The sequence below is a fragment of the Patagioenas fasciata genome, chromosome 2 (genome assembly GCF_037038585.1).
Source record: "Patagioenas fasciata isolate bPatFas1 chromosome 2, bPatFas1.hap1, whole genome shotgun sequence".
In the NCBI taxonomy this organism is placed as follows: domain Eukaryota; kingdom Metazoa; phylum Chordata; class Aves; order Columbiformes; family Columbidae; genus Patagioenas; species Patagioenas fasciata.
Window position 1 is genome coordinate 79,382,593 of NC_092521.1, and position 14,945 is coordinate 79,397,537.

The 14,945-nt window shown below is 42.0% G+C and overlaps 1 protein-coding gene across 1 annotated transcript in view; it reads right to left on the reverse strand.

Moving 5' to 3' along the window:
- The window catches only part of ANKH (ANKH inorganic pyrophosphate transport regulator), a 98,398-nt gene that overhangs the window by 8,669 nt on the left and 74,784 nt on the right, over positions 1-14,945 (reverse strand). The window contains exon 8 of the mRNA XM_065831137.2: positions 14,530-14,625. Within this exon, the coding sequence (XP_065687209.1) occupies positions 14,530-14,625 (96 nt within the window). The remainder of the gene's footprint in view (positions 1-14,529; positions 14,626-14,945) is intronic.

Here is a 14,945-nt window from a genome sequence, read left to right on the forward strand (position 1 = left end):
AATTTACAGCACCATAAGAAAATCAGTACAGCTGCAATAGATCAGCTCACAGCTCTGGCTGTTATAGATTAGTACTGTCTCCCTGCTAAAGGTAACGGGGGTTGCCTAAGGAAAGGGCACAAGGAGCAGGGCAAGTGCAGAATAAGGGATGCCATTTCCTGGCTGCATGGTCCGAGTTGCTGACAGTTACAGCTTCAGAAGTTCTATAACTGCAGTGAACCTCCACCCCATGCAGCATTATGTTGTGCATTCAACACAGCTGGTATCGGTGATTTGGTTTTCTTTTTTTCAATTCAGTTGTGCTTAGACACACTTGTGGCTTAGACACTCTGCGTAACTTGGTGTGCTTCCTTTCATGTGGAATCTTGCTATTCTTGGCGAGCACACGTGGTGTCTAGGCATATTAAAAGGTTATGCATCAAAAGCTTCTGCTGTTGGCAAGACGGAGAGAATGCACCCAGTCTTTGTTTCAGTAGGGAAAGTACCAAAATGCTGGTGGTCGGCCCAACTTCTTTTTAATCTCTTAAATACAATTCATGCATTTGACTTCCACAAATGATTGTGATGAAAGACTGTTCAGGAGGTTTTGTTTCGGATGCTGCATGTGTGGGTTTGAATGCTGGTAGTTCTTGAAAACTAACAAGTCTTTTCATAGGCCCTGCATCTCCTGGAAGCTATTTCCATTTATTGTGGTTGCTGACAGGGATTACTAAACCTCAAAGACCCACTACATAATGCATTATAACACATTATGCTAACAAAGGCAATTGTCATGTGTACAGTAATCTGCAGGGTGCTAGACTGATTTGCCTTTCGACATTTCTAGAAAGCTGCCTGTCTTTTGGGACATTCATTGATAAATATAAGGCACAAAAGAGTATTCCAGTGAAATATGAGCAACAGTACGGCATTTCTAGACTTCAGTGCAGTCTCCAGTTAAAAGAAGCACTGCCTGATGACAAAGACACAACATGGCTTTATGTTCCTCAGAAGGCAGCAATGAAATCCAAAATAGATGTTTTTAAAAATAGGTTAGACATATACCAACCTGGAATGAGACCAGAATAACATATTTTACCATGGGGAAGGGTACCCTTAACCTGTTAAAGGTTCTCCTGTGATGAAATGCAGTTCATATTTTTCTCTTGCAAAACCGCTCTCAGCACATGTTTCCTATTGTTTGTTGAACCTGCTGTATTTGCAGAAGTATGCCTGTCCAAGTGAGGTGTTATACTCTCAAAATATTGTTCTATGTATGTATTGAGGATTGCATCTTAACTAATTTAACCCACGTCTTTTTCATGACCTTTCTATTCCCGTTTATGCTACATGGTGCCTGGTGAGGGCAGAGGAAATTTACTTGACACCTTATTACACATCTCAGCTTTGAATTGCACCTCACATATTTGGGATAGTATCACTTAAGCTTATCACTTCTATTAATACAGAAGAATACAAGTCATATGATTTTGCCTTTTGAAGTGTGCAATAAACAGATCAAACAGAGTCTTGTGTGATCTAATCTCCTGATTTGCCGAACATCTCTGTGGCCTCCCTCTTTCTCTCATAAACACAACTTCCAGAATTCTTTCTCCTTTCAGAGCTTGCATCACACAAGATCAGCTGATCTCGCAGAGAGGTTTGCAAGTCAAAAACCATCTTGTTCTATCTTGCATCAGTGTGAAAAACTGTATTTGACTCTATTCAACAACCTATTCTGCAAGATGCTGGAAAAAATAATAGTTGAATTTGCTAGTGCTGTTCTTATACGTAGTCCAAATCCCTACATTCACTGACCTCGAAAATTCAGTTCTTTAAATGACTGTGTAGTACTGGGGCTTGCCACTCAAAAACTTATTCTAGAATTCTAATGTTAAAGGAAACTGAATTTCTCTCCTGTACTTTTATGTAGAAGAATAAAAGTTAACAACAGTTTTGAACTATTAACTACTAATACTGAAACTATAGAGACAGCTAGTTACACACCTTTTTCAGACTATAGTCAGACTGTTTTTCTGTGTTGAATATGGCTGTGCAACTGAATATGAATTCCTGACATCTCCTGAAGCACTCATTCCACTATGCAGTCTCTCAACTAGATGAACAACGTGGAGAATGTCCAGCATGGTTCTTTCGAAGGAAAGAGATCCAACTACTCATCATTTACAAAAATAAAGGACTGTGTGTTTTATTGTGGACCAAGAAACCAAAAAGTCTAGGTTTTATCATAAAGACATTAATCCCTGTTGATGGGAAATCACGTGAGTTTAACATGAAACTAGCCAAGTGAAAAACTTGTCGCCTTTAAAGACTCAAGTGTGGGGTTTTTTGTTTTGTTTTGTGGTTGTTGTTGTTTTTGTTTGGTAGTTTTTGATTTTAAGCACACTGCTACAAAAAATCATAAAGTTCTTGGGAAGCTGTGGAGGAATTGCTGGGTATAGTATGATACTGGAGACCAGCATCACTGGCTTGCTATGGAAACTTGCTGCATACCACAGCCTGGCCCACACCAGAATGGACCTGCAGAATCCTACGCTTTCTTTGCTGTAAATCATGTCTGAGAGCAGTCTCTGCACAGCCACCCCAGTTTCGCAATTTTGAGGAGTCTTCGATACACAGCTTTTAAGACGAAAAACAGAAAAAATTGATCGGCCCAAATGGAGACGTTGAATGTTCCTGCAGGCCGATACTCTGTTGGAATATATCACGATGATGTGCTTATGTGTCCCATTATTCTCAAGTGGGCAGAAAGTGAGTCCTTTTCTTGTGTGAGAAATGGAAGGTTTTCAAGACCAGACTGGCCAAAGCCCCAGGGAACGTGCCCTGACCTCACCGCTGCCCCTGCTCTGAGCCAGAGGCCGGGCGTGATGAACTGCTGAGGCCCTTCCGACCGGCACAATCCTGCAACCCTTTAAAGCAAAAAGCTCTGGACCTGTGTGCAATAAAAATGTCAGACCACAGTTGTGTTTGAAAGCATTTTATCATAATGCTGATGACTTGGATCACAAGGACATTCTCTTATAGCAATTATCCCTCAGGCACACACAAGTCAGTACAGATTTCTGTGAACTTTGTGTTCTGCGAAGGGTGGTGTAAAGCTGAAAACAGCTGTCATAAAATTTGTCAAGCAGCAGGGGGAGCAAAAGAAACCAGAGCCTGCTTGTGGGAAAACTCCCTAATTTCATATCTTCTCCTGAAATAACTGGTTTCTACAGAGCTATGTCTCCCACTGCCTCCCCCAGCTTTCCTTATAGTTCAGAGTGTCAGAGCATGACATTCTTTAGAAATAAAGCTAGGTCCAGCAGCTGCACAGTGCACTGACTCTCTGATAGCATTAACGTGATGCCACATCTGCTTTCTGTTCAGCTGCTGCTGAAAGTACTTAGGTTGTATTTTTCAGGCTGGGTTTGGCCACTAAATTGTTTAAGGTAGTCATTATATCTCCCCATTGAATTACATACTGCTTTACTTTTTACAGAAAGCGGGATATTTTACTGAGTATTTTACAGCTTCACTTTAAAAAAGCTTGAATAAAGCAAAGCTGGCAGATTCCTAGGCTCTCTTTGAAAATTGTCAACTTCACCAGTCAGACATTTTCTTCTGTCCTGAGTTTCCTGTAGCCCTTACTGCTTCCTATTGCGATGATGGAGTTTGAGTAGAAATATGCTGCAATGACAATTTTCGGCCCTTCCTATTTTGCTTGCTCCAGCCACTCATGCAGAATAGACCCTTTGTGTGAAACCTGAACAATCATGAAGGAGTCATTAGTCTCCACCTCAGTGGAGCAAACAGAAATCCTTTGTTCCGGGACAAAGGCTCAGTGCGGTACCATGGATGGGACAAGGCGCTCGTGAGGATTTTATAAAGTCAGTCTCTGGTGGTCCAGTATCTTCCCGAGCAGGCCGGAATATATCCACCCACGTCTGAAATAATTTTCACTGAAGTGGGAACAAGATCTGACTTTGAAAAGGTAGAAATCTTCTCAAGTGATTGTCTGCCAATATGTCATTTTCCAATTGTTATTTTCATGCCAGCAGCCTGGCACAAATCTTGGAGTTCAGACGGGCAAGAACAAAGTGGTGAAAACAAACCCATCCTGTGGATGGGTGGTATTATTCTAAACACTGCCCTTGGCATCCATATAGTGTATGACAGTAAAGTTGAAAGAAAGTGGAATATTCTAGATAGGACTTGTGAAATCTCCTGTAATGAAGCCGCAGATGAAGTAAGACTGGAGAGTATGGGGGAAATCTGTCCCTCTTTTTTTTTAATTTCCTTTCTTTGTATGCTCAAGAGAGGTAACGACACTGAACTCAGTCACCCAGGGAATTCCAGATATCTGCACTGTCGGCAGCTGGGGTTGTGTCCTCTGAGAGGGACCAGTTTCTTGCCACGACATTTCTTCCTGTGGATTTTATTGCCTATCAGTCCTGTTATCGCATGACTCTAATAAAGCCCAGTGGTAACCTTTGATAATAAAGCAATGCAGAGATGCAAAATAAAGGCAGTCAATAGAAGACAGGAAAAAATGACTGAACCTTGAACACAAATCCAGTGGCCTCTGCAATGGCTTAAACTTTTGGTTGCTTTTTGATCTGTGGCTCTGAATGTCACAGATATATTCAGCGGCAACAAAACATGGCTTTATGCGTGTTTCATTTATCTACAAACGTCATGGAAGGCTAAATAATGTTATACAGTACTTTGGTTCTGAAGAAAGTGCAGTTTGCACTGTTTCTTAAAGATGGTTGCTAGCCATGCCGAAGCTCTTATTTGTTATAAAAAGGTATTCCTAAAAGCAACGAAAAAATATCAGGAATGGAGAGATATGCTGCAGTAGCTACGCCGAGTCTGAAGCTCTTCCACACTACATAGGGGGAATTAATTATTCTCAGAAGAAGAAAAGGAGATATTTAGGGAAAATCTCCTATTGAGAGCCGTAAGCGTGATCTTGGACAGGGGAGGATGAACTACTGATTTAATCTGGATGAACTGGACAATGTACAATAAAGTACGCTTGCTTTAAATTTGGTGGAAAGGGAATGAGGATAGGCAACATTAATCTACAGTTTGATATTGTGTGATGCATGGAAAAAATTCAATTATTATCCAAACTCTGAAATTCTACTGTCAGGCTTAACTTCCTTAAAAAAAACCAAACAAAAAACCATACAAAAATTATATAAACTTGGTCAGCTTTAGAAAACAACAAAGGCTTGGCCTAGTTAATGTAGTAACACTTTAAGAAAGTTGGCTCTTCAAGTAATCTTCCATTTATAAATTCTAGTGCAGTGCCTGATGACCAATACGTGCTTGAACTACAATGCTGCAAAACCCTACCTCATGTCCCCAGCCATGTTTGTTAAAACACAAGCACCTCATAAACTTAAAGGCATTCCTGCCATCAGAAGTCATGTTACCTTTCTGATCCAGAATTCAAATTTTTGATTTCTATGGAGTAACTTAGTCTGTGCTATGTTATAGTTTCGAGCACACCAACAGTGATAAACTCACAGATTTCATTGTTTACACAAAATAAATCATCATGACAAATCCTGTTTTCCATGCTGTGGCTAAGCTGTAAAAGGTAAAAATGCTGTGGTAGCCAAATGCTCAAGATAGAAGAGATTAATGAGGTTTACAACTGGGTGTCACATTGCACTTCCCTTTTGCAGTAAAGATGTAGAGTATCTGAAGGCCACGGTAGTTAAAGTACAGCTCGTCCTTTTCTGACCCTAATGTTATTCCCTCGATCATGAGACACAGATTCATGAAAAAATGAAGCTTTGTTAACTTCAGTCCATTTGTAACAACTCATTCAGCTGCTGGATCCTCCTGCACCATCACTGCACAAAGACCACATCTTCGGCCCTCTCTTTAGCATAAATACTCTCATATTTCAGCACATCCCCCTCCAGTACCTCCCCACTTCCCAGTTCCCAACTTGGCCCTGGTGGTCCATCTTTTAAATGTCTGCTATCAGTCATCTGTGGAAGAGATGAGATGGGCAAGTGGGAAGGTTTCGGCATTGCATGAAGGTTAGCTGTAAAGCACAGAGAGGAACACCTACATTAAGTACATGAGAAATCATCACTTTGTTCTGAACACACTTTCCTCAGCTTCTGAACTAAGAACCGAGCATTAGCAGCTTGGAATTTATATAGGTATCAAAGCTAGACAAGTTGTAATAATTGGGTGATTTTTTCCGGGAGAAACCCTCACTCAATACACAGAGGAAAACTGTGGCATCAGTCACAAGGAAATAGAAACAGTATTTTTTCTTGTTCCCCTTTCCAGCATCTTAATCACTTGAAATGATGGGGACGAAGAGGTGGCAGATACTTGGTTAAAGGCCTTTTAAATGCGAGTGAAGGAGGAATAATGGAGGCAAATCCCTCAAGGTCTCTTGTATTGGTCAGAATTTGCACACCACTTTGCTCTACCCTAGGCTGATCTTTACCAAACTTAATCAATGCTGTACATGGAAACCTTCTCACTGTTTGCTCAATGTATAGGGGCATAAATTCTATTATTCCTATATTATCTTGGTACCTGACAATCTAATACTGATTTCACACTATTACTGGTAACTGACCTTATTTTCTTTAGGAAAGGGGAAAAAATGAACTACATTTTTGTCAAAGTATGTTCACACATACTGTTTGTGGCAAATTCTATTTTAAAACATTTCTTCGCACACCCTCTGGCTACAGTGAAGCTGCTTAAGGCATTTAAAAATTAAAGCTAATCTCCTGTCAGGTCCTGAATGCAATTTACTGTCTTCCAGCCTTGAAATAAGACTCTGCTGGTGTTATATCCCTAAAGACTGAAAGAAAGCAAAGTGCATGTTGCTTCTGTAGGTAGATGAGGTTCATAGGGACATGGTATAGAGGTGGACTTGGCAGTGCTAGGTTAATGGTTGGACCTGATGATCTTAAAGGTCTTTTGCAACCAAAACGATTCCCTGATTCTGTCACAACTCATTAAGTGCATTCATGGTGGCTAAATGCCAGATACCATCCAGCTGACACCAGGTGAGAACCGCATACCGCAGCGAACTGCTGTGCAGTTCTTTCATGCTATGGACATTCCTCTTCTGCCTTCAAAATGTTTCATCAGTAAAACAGGAACACATTCCTTGGTGTTTCTCAATATGCAAACCTGATTCCTATCACCCTCAATGCAAGCTAAGGATACCTAGTAAGACAGCAGTCAGTCTTGCTGCAGAGATGCAAAGAATTCTTTCACTTCTGTCCTTCACCAACAGTTGCTTTATGTCTCATTGTTTAGCAGGAGAGTGTAGCTGAAAATATCAAATACATCAGTGTCTTATGTATGCAAGAGCTTTACTTAGGATACTTTATCATGTGGAAAATGAACTTACTGGTAAACACAGAAAATTATAGAAAATGGCATATTTATTAGACTAGAGATTGAAAATCTGAGAGCAAATGGGCCTATTGAAAACTGGATAGTCTTTGGTGACCCTCATGGGAAAAATCAGTTGCTGGACTGACAGCTGCGAAATAAGATTTGCTGAGTTCAACTAGAAATTAAACAACTATTGAGCATAAAATGTTTCCATAGCACCAGGGAATATGTCAATAAAGCAATGCTATTGCAATAATATACTAAGCTGGCATGAATATTCTGTTTTCACTCATGCAGGTTCCAATTTTATCTGCCAGTGCCCACATTCCACTGCCTGGTGAAGCCTTGCTGATGAACAGGACAGGAGAGTCAGCAGATGGTATCCACTTGGCAGTTCCTAGTTTGGCACAACCAAATCTAGAGCAGAGCACAAAAGCTTGGGCATCTGGACTTGCCTTTTAAACAGACAAAGCTTCTCAGCCTGGGTCAAACACGGTTGCTTCTCTTCCACAGTGACTGGCTCCGGCTCTTACAGAACTAAGAACTAAGCAGAAGGCAGCAATGACTGAGTCCTGTATTCTGTACTTTAATTCTTTCATATAGGGAATAATGCCTGTTACACTGGCTTCCCTGTTCTTGATCAAAGCTTTCTTCTTATCTCCTGGGTGCTGGATGATTAATTATAGAAGGTAACCAAGCAGATGATGCCTGGAGATAAAGCAAATGATGGGATACCTGGCAGTAAACAGTCATCAAATGGAACAAGTCTTTTCTCCTCCCCTCTTCAGGCTGAAACTGAACTATCCCATCACAGGGAACCAGCAAAAGAAACTGTGTGACTCTGGAGCCCTCTCTGCTGTTTAAGACTGTCATGGGGTCCCTCTATTGAATCTTACAAGGTCAGTTAAAGAGCCTACAGTCCCCAGCAGCCTGTCCCACTTTTCTGCCTGTGCTTGGGGGGGTAATAAGAGATGCACAGGCAAACATGTTAAATGCTGCAGCTTAAAACTTCTGATGATTATAATATAAAAAAACCCCACTTCTAGTTGTATATAACTGCAATCTGCATATATCACAGTATCATTTTGGTTGGAAGAGACCCTCAAGATCATCAAATCCAACCATTAACCTAACACTGGCACTAAACCATGTCCCTAAAAATCCCATCTACATGTCTTTCAGACACCTCCACCGCTTTCCTGGGCAGCCTGTTCCACTGCCTGACAACCCTTTCTGTGAAGAAATGTTTCCTAATATCCAATCTGAATCTCCCCTGGTGCAACTTGAGGCCATTTCCTCTTGTCCCGACACTTGTTACTTGGGAGAAGATACCAACACCCTCCTTGCTACAACCTCCTTTCAGGTAGTTGTAGACATCAATAAGGTCTCCCCTCAGCCTCCTTTTCTCCAGGCTACACAGCCCCAGTTCCCTCAGCTGCTCCTCATCAGACTTGTGCTCCAGGCCTCTCACCAGCCTCGTCACTTTTCCCTGCACTCTCTCCAGCACCTCGATGTCTTTCCCATAGTGAGGGGCCCAAAACTGAACACAGGATTCAAGGTGTGGCCTCACCAGTGCTGAGTACAGTGGCACAGTCACTTCCCTAGGCCTGCTGGCCACACTGTTGCTGATACGTCAGGATGCTGTTGGCCTTTTTGGCCACCTGGGCACACTATATGATTATGTACTTATCAAATACACATTTATAATTACATAGGCTATACATTAACATGTAAGATGAATATAACTGCCAACTGATGGCACCTTATGTTGCTGTGCTACAAGATGTGAGCAATAAAGAGCTGACATGATGCCTGTGTGCTGCTCTTTCTCAGGGGCTGATAACTCCCAAAAAACGAAAGAAACAAGACAGTTGCCAACAGTAACTCCTTAAACTACAGATGCTCATCAGCAGGAGCCCTTAGAAAATCAATGTGTCTTTTCCCCTGTCAAAAGAGTAAGTCCAGGTATGAATCTGAATATTACATTCTATCTACAAAAAATGTATTTTATTATAGAATATTAAAAATGGTCTAATATGTAATACAGAAAGTAGTACTGTAAGTATTAGAAACATTTTACAGCTATTATTAGACACAGGTTACCTGGCATTTGAATTTAGCTACCACAACTGATGCATAACAATTTGTTCAGCTAAGCGCCTGAGCCTTCATTTTAGTTGAAACTTTGTGGCACTTCTACAATTTTTACTAGTCTGTCTGTGGTTTGTAACAAGTAAATCTCAAATCTGTAAACCTTACACAAACCACACACACACACACACACACAAGTGTAAATGCAAAAGGTTTCCCTCCAGTCTATCTCTCATTCTTCTTTTGGAATTGAATGAAAAATGACAGGGCAAGCTTGAACATCTGGATTTTGTTTCTTAAGCGGTGTCCACTGATTAAATATAAGATAGCATTCTACACAATTAGCTTCTCCCCTTCATCAGTCTGTTGATTTCATGAACACTGCTACTTTTCCCATCCGTCTGTAACTACATGTCCATTAAAAAAAAAGGCAAAGCAGCACTGAAATTGCTTTTATAAGAGCACTGGTGCTATTATACTTAAAGCTGGAAAGAGATTTTAGCTGTTTCTTATAGAACACATATTATAACCGAGGAGTACTGTGCAGCTCTCCTGCTGGACATTAACTTAGTGACAGACGGATGAACATGGCATGGTGCACACAGCGTGACACCCTTGGCACCTTGAGCCTGCTCTGCTGCTAAGGGAAAACCTGTTGTAATACATCAAGCACTCAGGAATATGAAGATACAGCTGGCCACATGTCTTGCTGACGCTTTAGTTAACAGGAACCATGCAGACAGCCGGAGCTGGTGTTTGGAAACGTATAATACTGCTGTAAGAACCAATTTCTCCTTCCTTGGTATAAACAAACAAGTAAGTACAGACTATTCTGGGTCATTTTTAGTGACGGGGAGCTAGGGAGCTTTCACAGTGGTCTGGGAGAAACTGCTTTTTCTGATCAGCATCTGGTATGCTCCTCAAGCAGTGATCTTGCTGTGGCCTCACAGAGCCAGACACGCTTTTACCCCAATGGCAGCAATGTAAATCAAGGTGCTTGCAGCGATCATTAAGACATCACTGGCTTTCCAAGCCGAGTCCGAGCCATGCACAGATGCCACCACTCCCAGTCTCCTCAGAGAGTTAAATGTCCCGCTTTCCCAAGAGTTGCTTGCATGATTGATGGCCTGCTTTCAGCTCAGTGTGTGCAACTTCACCAACTTGCGCAGGGTTTGCAGGCAGATGTGTGTGTGAGGGCATGGCTATGAGTGTCACTGGAGTGGGCAGCAGCAGCTGCAGCAAAGGAGCTTGTGGCCTCCCAAAGGAGCCCTCTGCTCACCAATTTCATATGGCAGGCACTAACTAACACGAAATCAGCCTTGAAAGCCTTGCGGCTCAGAGGCAGATGACCAAACGCTAATCCCATGGCTGCCAGCAGCTGACATTAGCCATGGTAAAGGATCTTAACTGATTGTAACTTCTGTGTCATCACAGAAGACTTAAGGAAGAGCTCAACTGGGAAATTGGGACAGAATTTAAAAAAGAAGGTAATTTGGCAGCAGGTTTGCCCTTCAGGCTGCCTGGAAAACCCCTGTATTCTGCAGTGTGGTGGCCAAGCTCAGAGACATTGCCACTATCCTGAGAAAAAGCCCTTGCTGATGTGCAGCCTGTTTGCAGTTACTCCTGCTGGGTAAGGCAGGGTTCTCTTGAGTAGCTCACTCCTCACACCCCCTGCGCCTCTATGCACAGCTCACGAGTGAGGAAATGCTCTCCTCGACATAGCAAACCCCTGCTGCAATGGAGAAATGCAGCAATTTAGCAGCTGGACAAATTGTTTTGGGACTTCTGCACTGTACTGAGGCTGATACATCCCACAACCAAAGGGACATGTGCTACAAGTCCACCAGTTTTCTTTCAGGGAAGTCTGTGTCTTAGTTTACAACTGTGCAAAGACCTCAGGGCTGAATTGTAGTGTAACCTAAACAGGTCTAGCATTGGACCAAAACATCTAGTTCTTCAACAGCCTTATCTGGCAAGGGCAGTAAGACTGGTGTTTAGAGTAGAATCTCTACTTTTATTCAGAAAGAAGCATTTTTTCCTGAAGTCCCTAATGGCAATGAAGTAACAAATAATGGCAAGTTCTTTAAGCTGAGAGCAAATTACCAAGCATGCCTTATTTTCTAAAATCGGAATCACTCTCTCAACTGTGTGGGCGAAATTCTTCAGCTGAGTCCTTCCCTGCTGGTATATAAATTTTACATTCAGCTACACAGCCACAAAACAGGGCTGTTGGAAGGAGTCACTGCTAACTTACAACCAAAGCCACATCGGTGTGACTAATCGCATGAGCTCTCTTACATACTGGGACTCTAATGGCTTCTATTTAAAGCCTTCAGCTTGTCTACAGTTTTTTCAGTAATCAATACAACTAATTCCCATGTTTTGAAGAAGCAGTTTTAATACCAGCCTGATGCTTTAAAGCCTTGAGACAGTACTTAAGATCACACTTCGCAGAACACATTTCCATGTCGTCCAGACAGCCTGGGAAGGCTCAAGTGCAGCCTTTCAGATCACACGAAGATTTAAAAAAAACCTACAACACACCAAACCAAAACCAAAAGCTTATGTTTCATAACAGAACTATGCCTTTTTTCTCTACTCTGACACAATACTGCCACTATCAACAAGGGTGAAAAAGTGCTTCGGATGTAGCAGCAGGTTTACAGTACTACTTGTGCAGGCATGACTGGTCTGTGGAAGGAGGTAGGATATTTTTCTTCCAACTCTATGAAATAGAGTGTCTTCAATGATTGGGAGGTTTCCCAGGGTTTTACACTAGGAGGGTACTTTCCTGCATGGTTGCTGCTCATCCTGAAAGTTTCACTGTTATTTTTTTCCAGTGGTTAACAGACCTTTATCTTCCAATCTTCTGGAATCTTCCCACAGATCATCCACTGAAGAATGGATTCACATGGCATGCCTAAATATTTGACTCGATTTGATCTGTTGGTCAGTCTGGGAGCCTCTTTCCCACATTCCCTCTGATCCTGAAGAACAAGAGGTTGCCAATGGTGATGCCACTAGTCTGACTGCCATTCACTGCAGTGGATCCTCTCCAGAAAAACACAGCAACCACGGGTGGCCACAGGAGATCAGCCACAGTGGCTATCTGACATGGCTGCAATAGAGGCAAATTTGAAGACCAGTTCCTTCGTCTTGTGGCACATAATAACTTGAGTCATACCAATGTCTACTGAGCTTGTGTGCTGCAGCATTTGAAGGCTCAGGTACTGGAATCAAACTGAGTCTTTAGAGCTCATGTGTCTTATTTTCCTCTCTGTCCGTTGACAAGCAATCCTAAGAATCTGTCACTAGCAGGTAAAAATAGAAACAAGACAGGAAAAGCTATGAACCTCAAAAGTGTTTCTGGAATTTAAGTGAGGACAAATCTCTCCTGATGAGCTTAAGAAAGAACTGACCTTCAAAGTATCCTGGAGAACTTTTGGGAAAAAATAATCCTGTAAAGGTACAAAACAAAATCCTATTGCAGTAATTAAAAATTACTCTGCAGGGAATGGTGATTGGTAATGTGAGAAGTTCATGATCGATCAGAACTTGAGTAAGGTGACAAATACCCAGAAGGGTTAAGAAAACACTCAGTTCAGAGAAAGCTTTGAGACTGAAATAGCATTCTCACAACAATTTATAAAGTGGGAAGCTATCCCCTTTGTGAGTCTCTAACACCACTGAGAGACTCAAAGGGAGGCTCCCGCTGTACAGAACAGCCTCAGCTTAGCACAGCACACAAGAGAAAACCTCAAGGTGTGTGATGGTAGATGACATGAAAGCTGTGGAAAGTTTTAGCTGTTCAGGTAAAAAGTACAGGAAACAAAGAGCAGAAGAAATCTCCTAATTCAGCTACTTGTGGACTGAGCTGCTTCATTTTCAACTGTGAAATAAGACAGAGAGTACCGCATACCACTTTCTCAGACTGGGACAAGAGAGTGGGGATGGTTACAAATGCTGCTGGCTTGTGTACTGTATGGTTTCCTGGATGTAAATTAGTTTCCCTTCATGTAAAGGCCACGTGTGACTCAGTCAAAAGGCCCTACACTAAAAATAAGGGGAGAGAGAAATGATGTCAGCCCTCCATTACTCAACCGTAAATTTGTGAACGTGGGGAGAGTTACAAAGCAACCAACTCCTGCCTGGGGTATCAACAGATTCAATTTAAGGACTCTGAGCATCATATCCTAACACAATTGCAGCATTTCCCACTTTACTAGTTTGAGAATACAGAAACAGAAGTTGCATTTACTCTGGTCATCTGCTCCAATATTTGCTGTGATCCCTACCGCCTGTGTGAGTTTTCTTACAAAACTGCCTGTTTGTTGCTAAAAAGACTTGTGAAGAAGCAGGTCTTTCTGGGGAAGGTGCACTGTATGTATGTGTGCGAGATGGTCGTTTTGAAACATGTCAGGCTCAGTAAAATTTCTCCCTGAAAGTCAGCCCCTTGCAATGCTTCCCAGCACAGTCAAGCTATAGATCCTATGTCAATGTCAGCACCGTCTCTGAGATTGCCCTATTTAGTTCATTTTGAGGGTAAGCAAAACCAACGTGCACAAAAGTACCCCCAGGATGGAAGACCAGTGCCATGTGAGGTGGCAGGGAACAGCGACTGCAGTTCTGACACGTGCTGCCTTTCCCACCGGTCATGGTAAACGATGCCCAGGGACAGGCTGTTATCCCACTGCACATGAGACAAATGTGGGTTTTCGTTTTCCTGATACACGGGTTACCAAGGTTTTGTTCATTAAAAAGAAGAGAGAAAAGAAAGGCAGATCTCTCATATCTCTTTGCATGTTGAAGCCGATTTGAAATTAGAAGTAGTGAGAGCAATTACATAAAACAACTCTAGCCTGTAAGATGTCTAGCCTCAGTTAACGATAGCTGATTTTCCTAGTACTCCAGTACTATGATCACATTCTCTCCTCCAGATAAAAGCAACAGAGCTTCATAACAAAGGACAACTCACCTTTATTGAACTGCTCATGCTTTTAGATTTAGGTGGAGAGGATAATTTTCTGGTTGAGATGAAAGCCAGAGAGTTCAACAAATGTTTCTTACCGTTAAGGACAATGCCATGCAAACAAAAGTGAACTTCTTGATATGTGTTGCTGTGACGGTGCTGTTGGTGTTCACCAATTTATTGCTGGGGTTATTCTAGGGTAAGAGAAAGAGATAAAGAGCATTAGCTTGGCTCCAGACTAGCAGGAGGCTGACGGCACCAGGGTCGTGCTGGACCTGTGTGCTTGCATGTCCATCTTTGCTTGTTACTTTTTTAACCAAGAGCTTTCTGAGTACTTTGTACCACCACAGAATATTTTCCGCTTAAAATGACAGCAACTGCTCCTGTAGTGGCTGAGGGCTGAGTAATCTCCGTACTTTTCTAAGGAATAAGTTGTATTTCACAAATTCAGCTTTGAAAAAGGGTGGTAGCTCCTTCTAAGGAAACTCCACATGATTTGTTTTTACCTTAATTT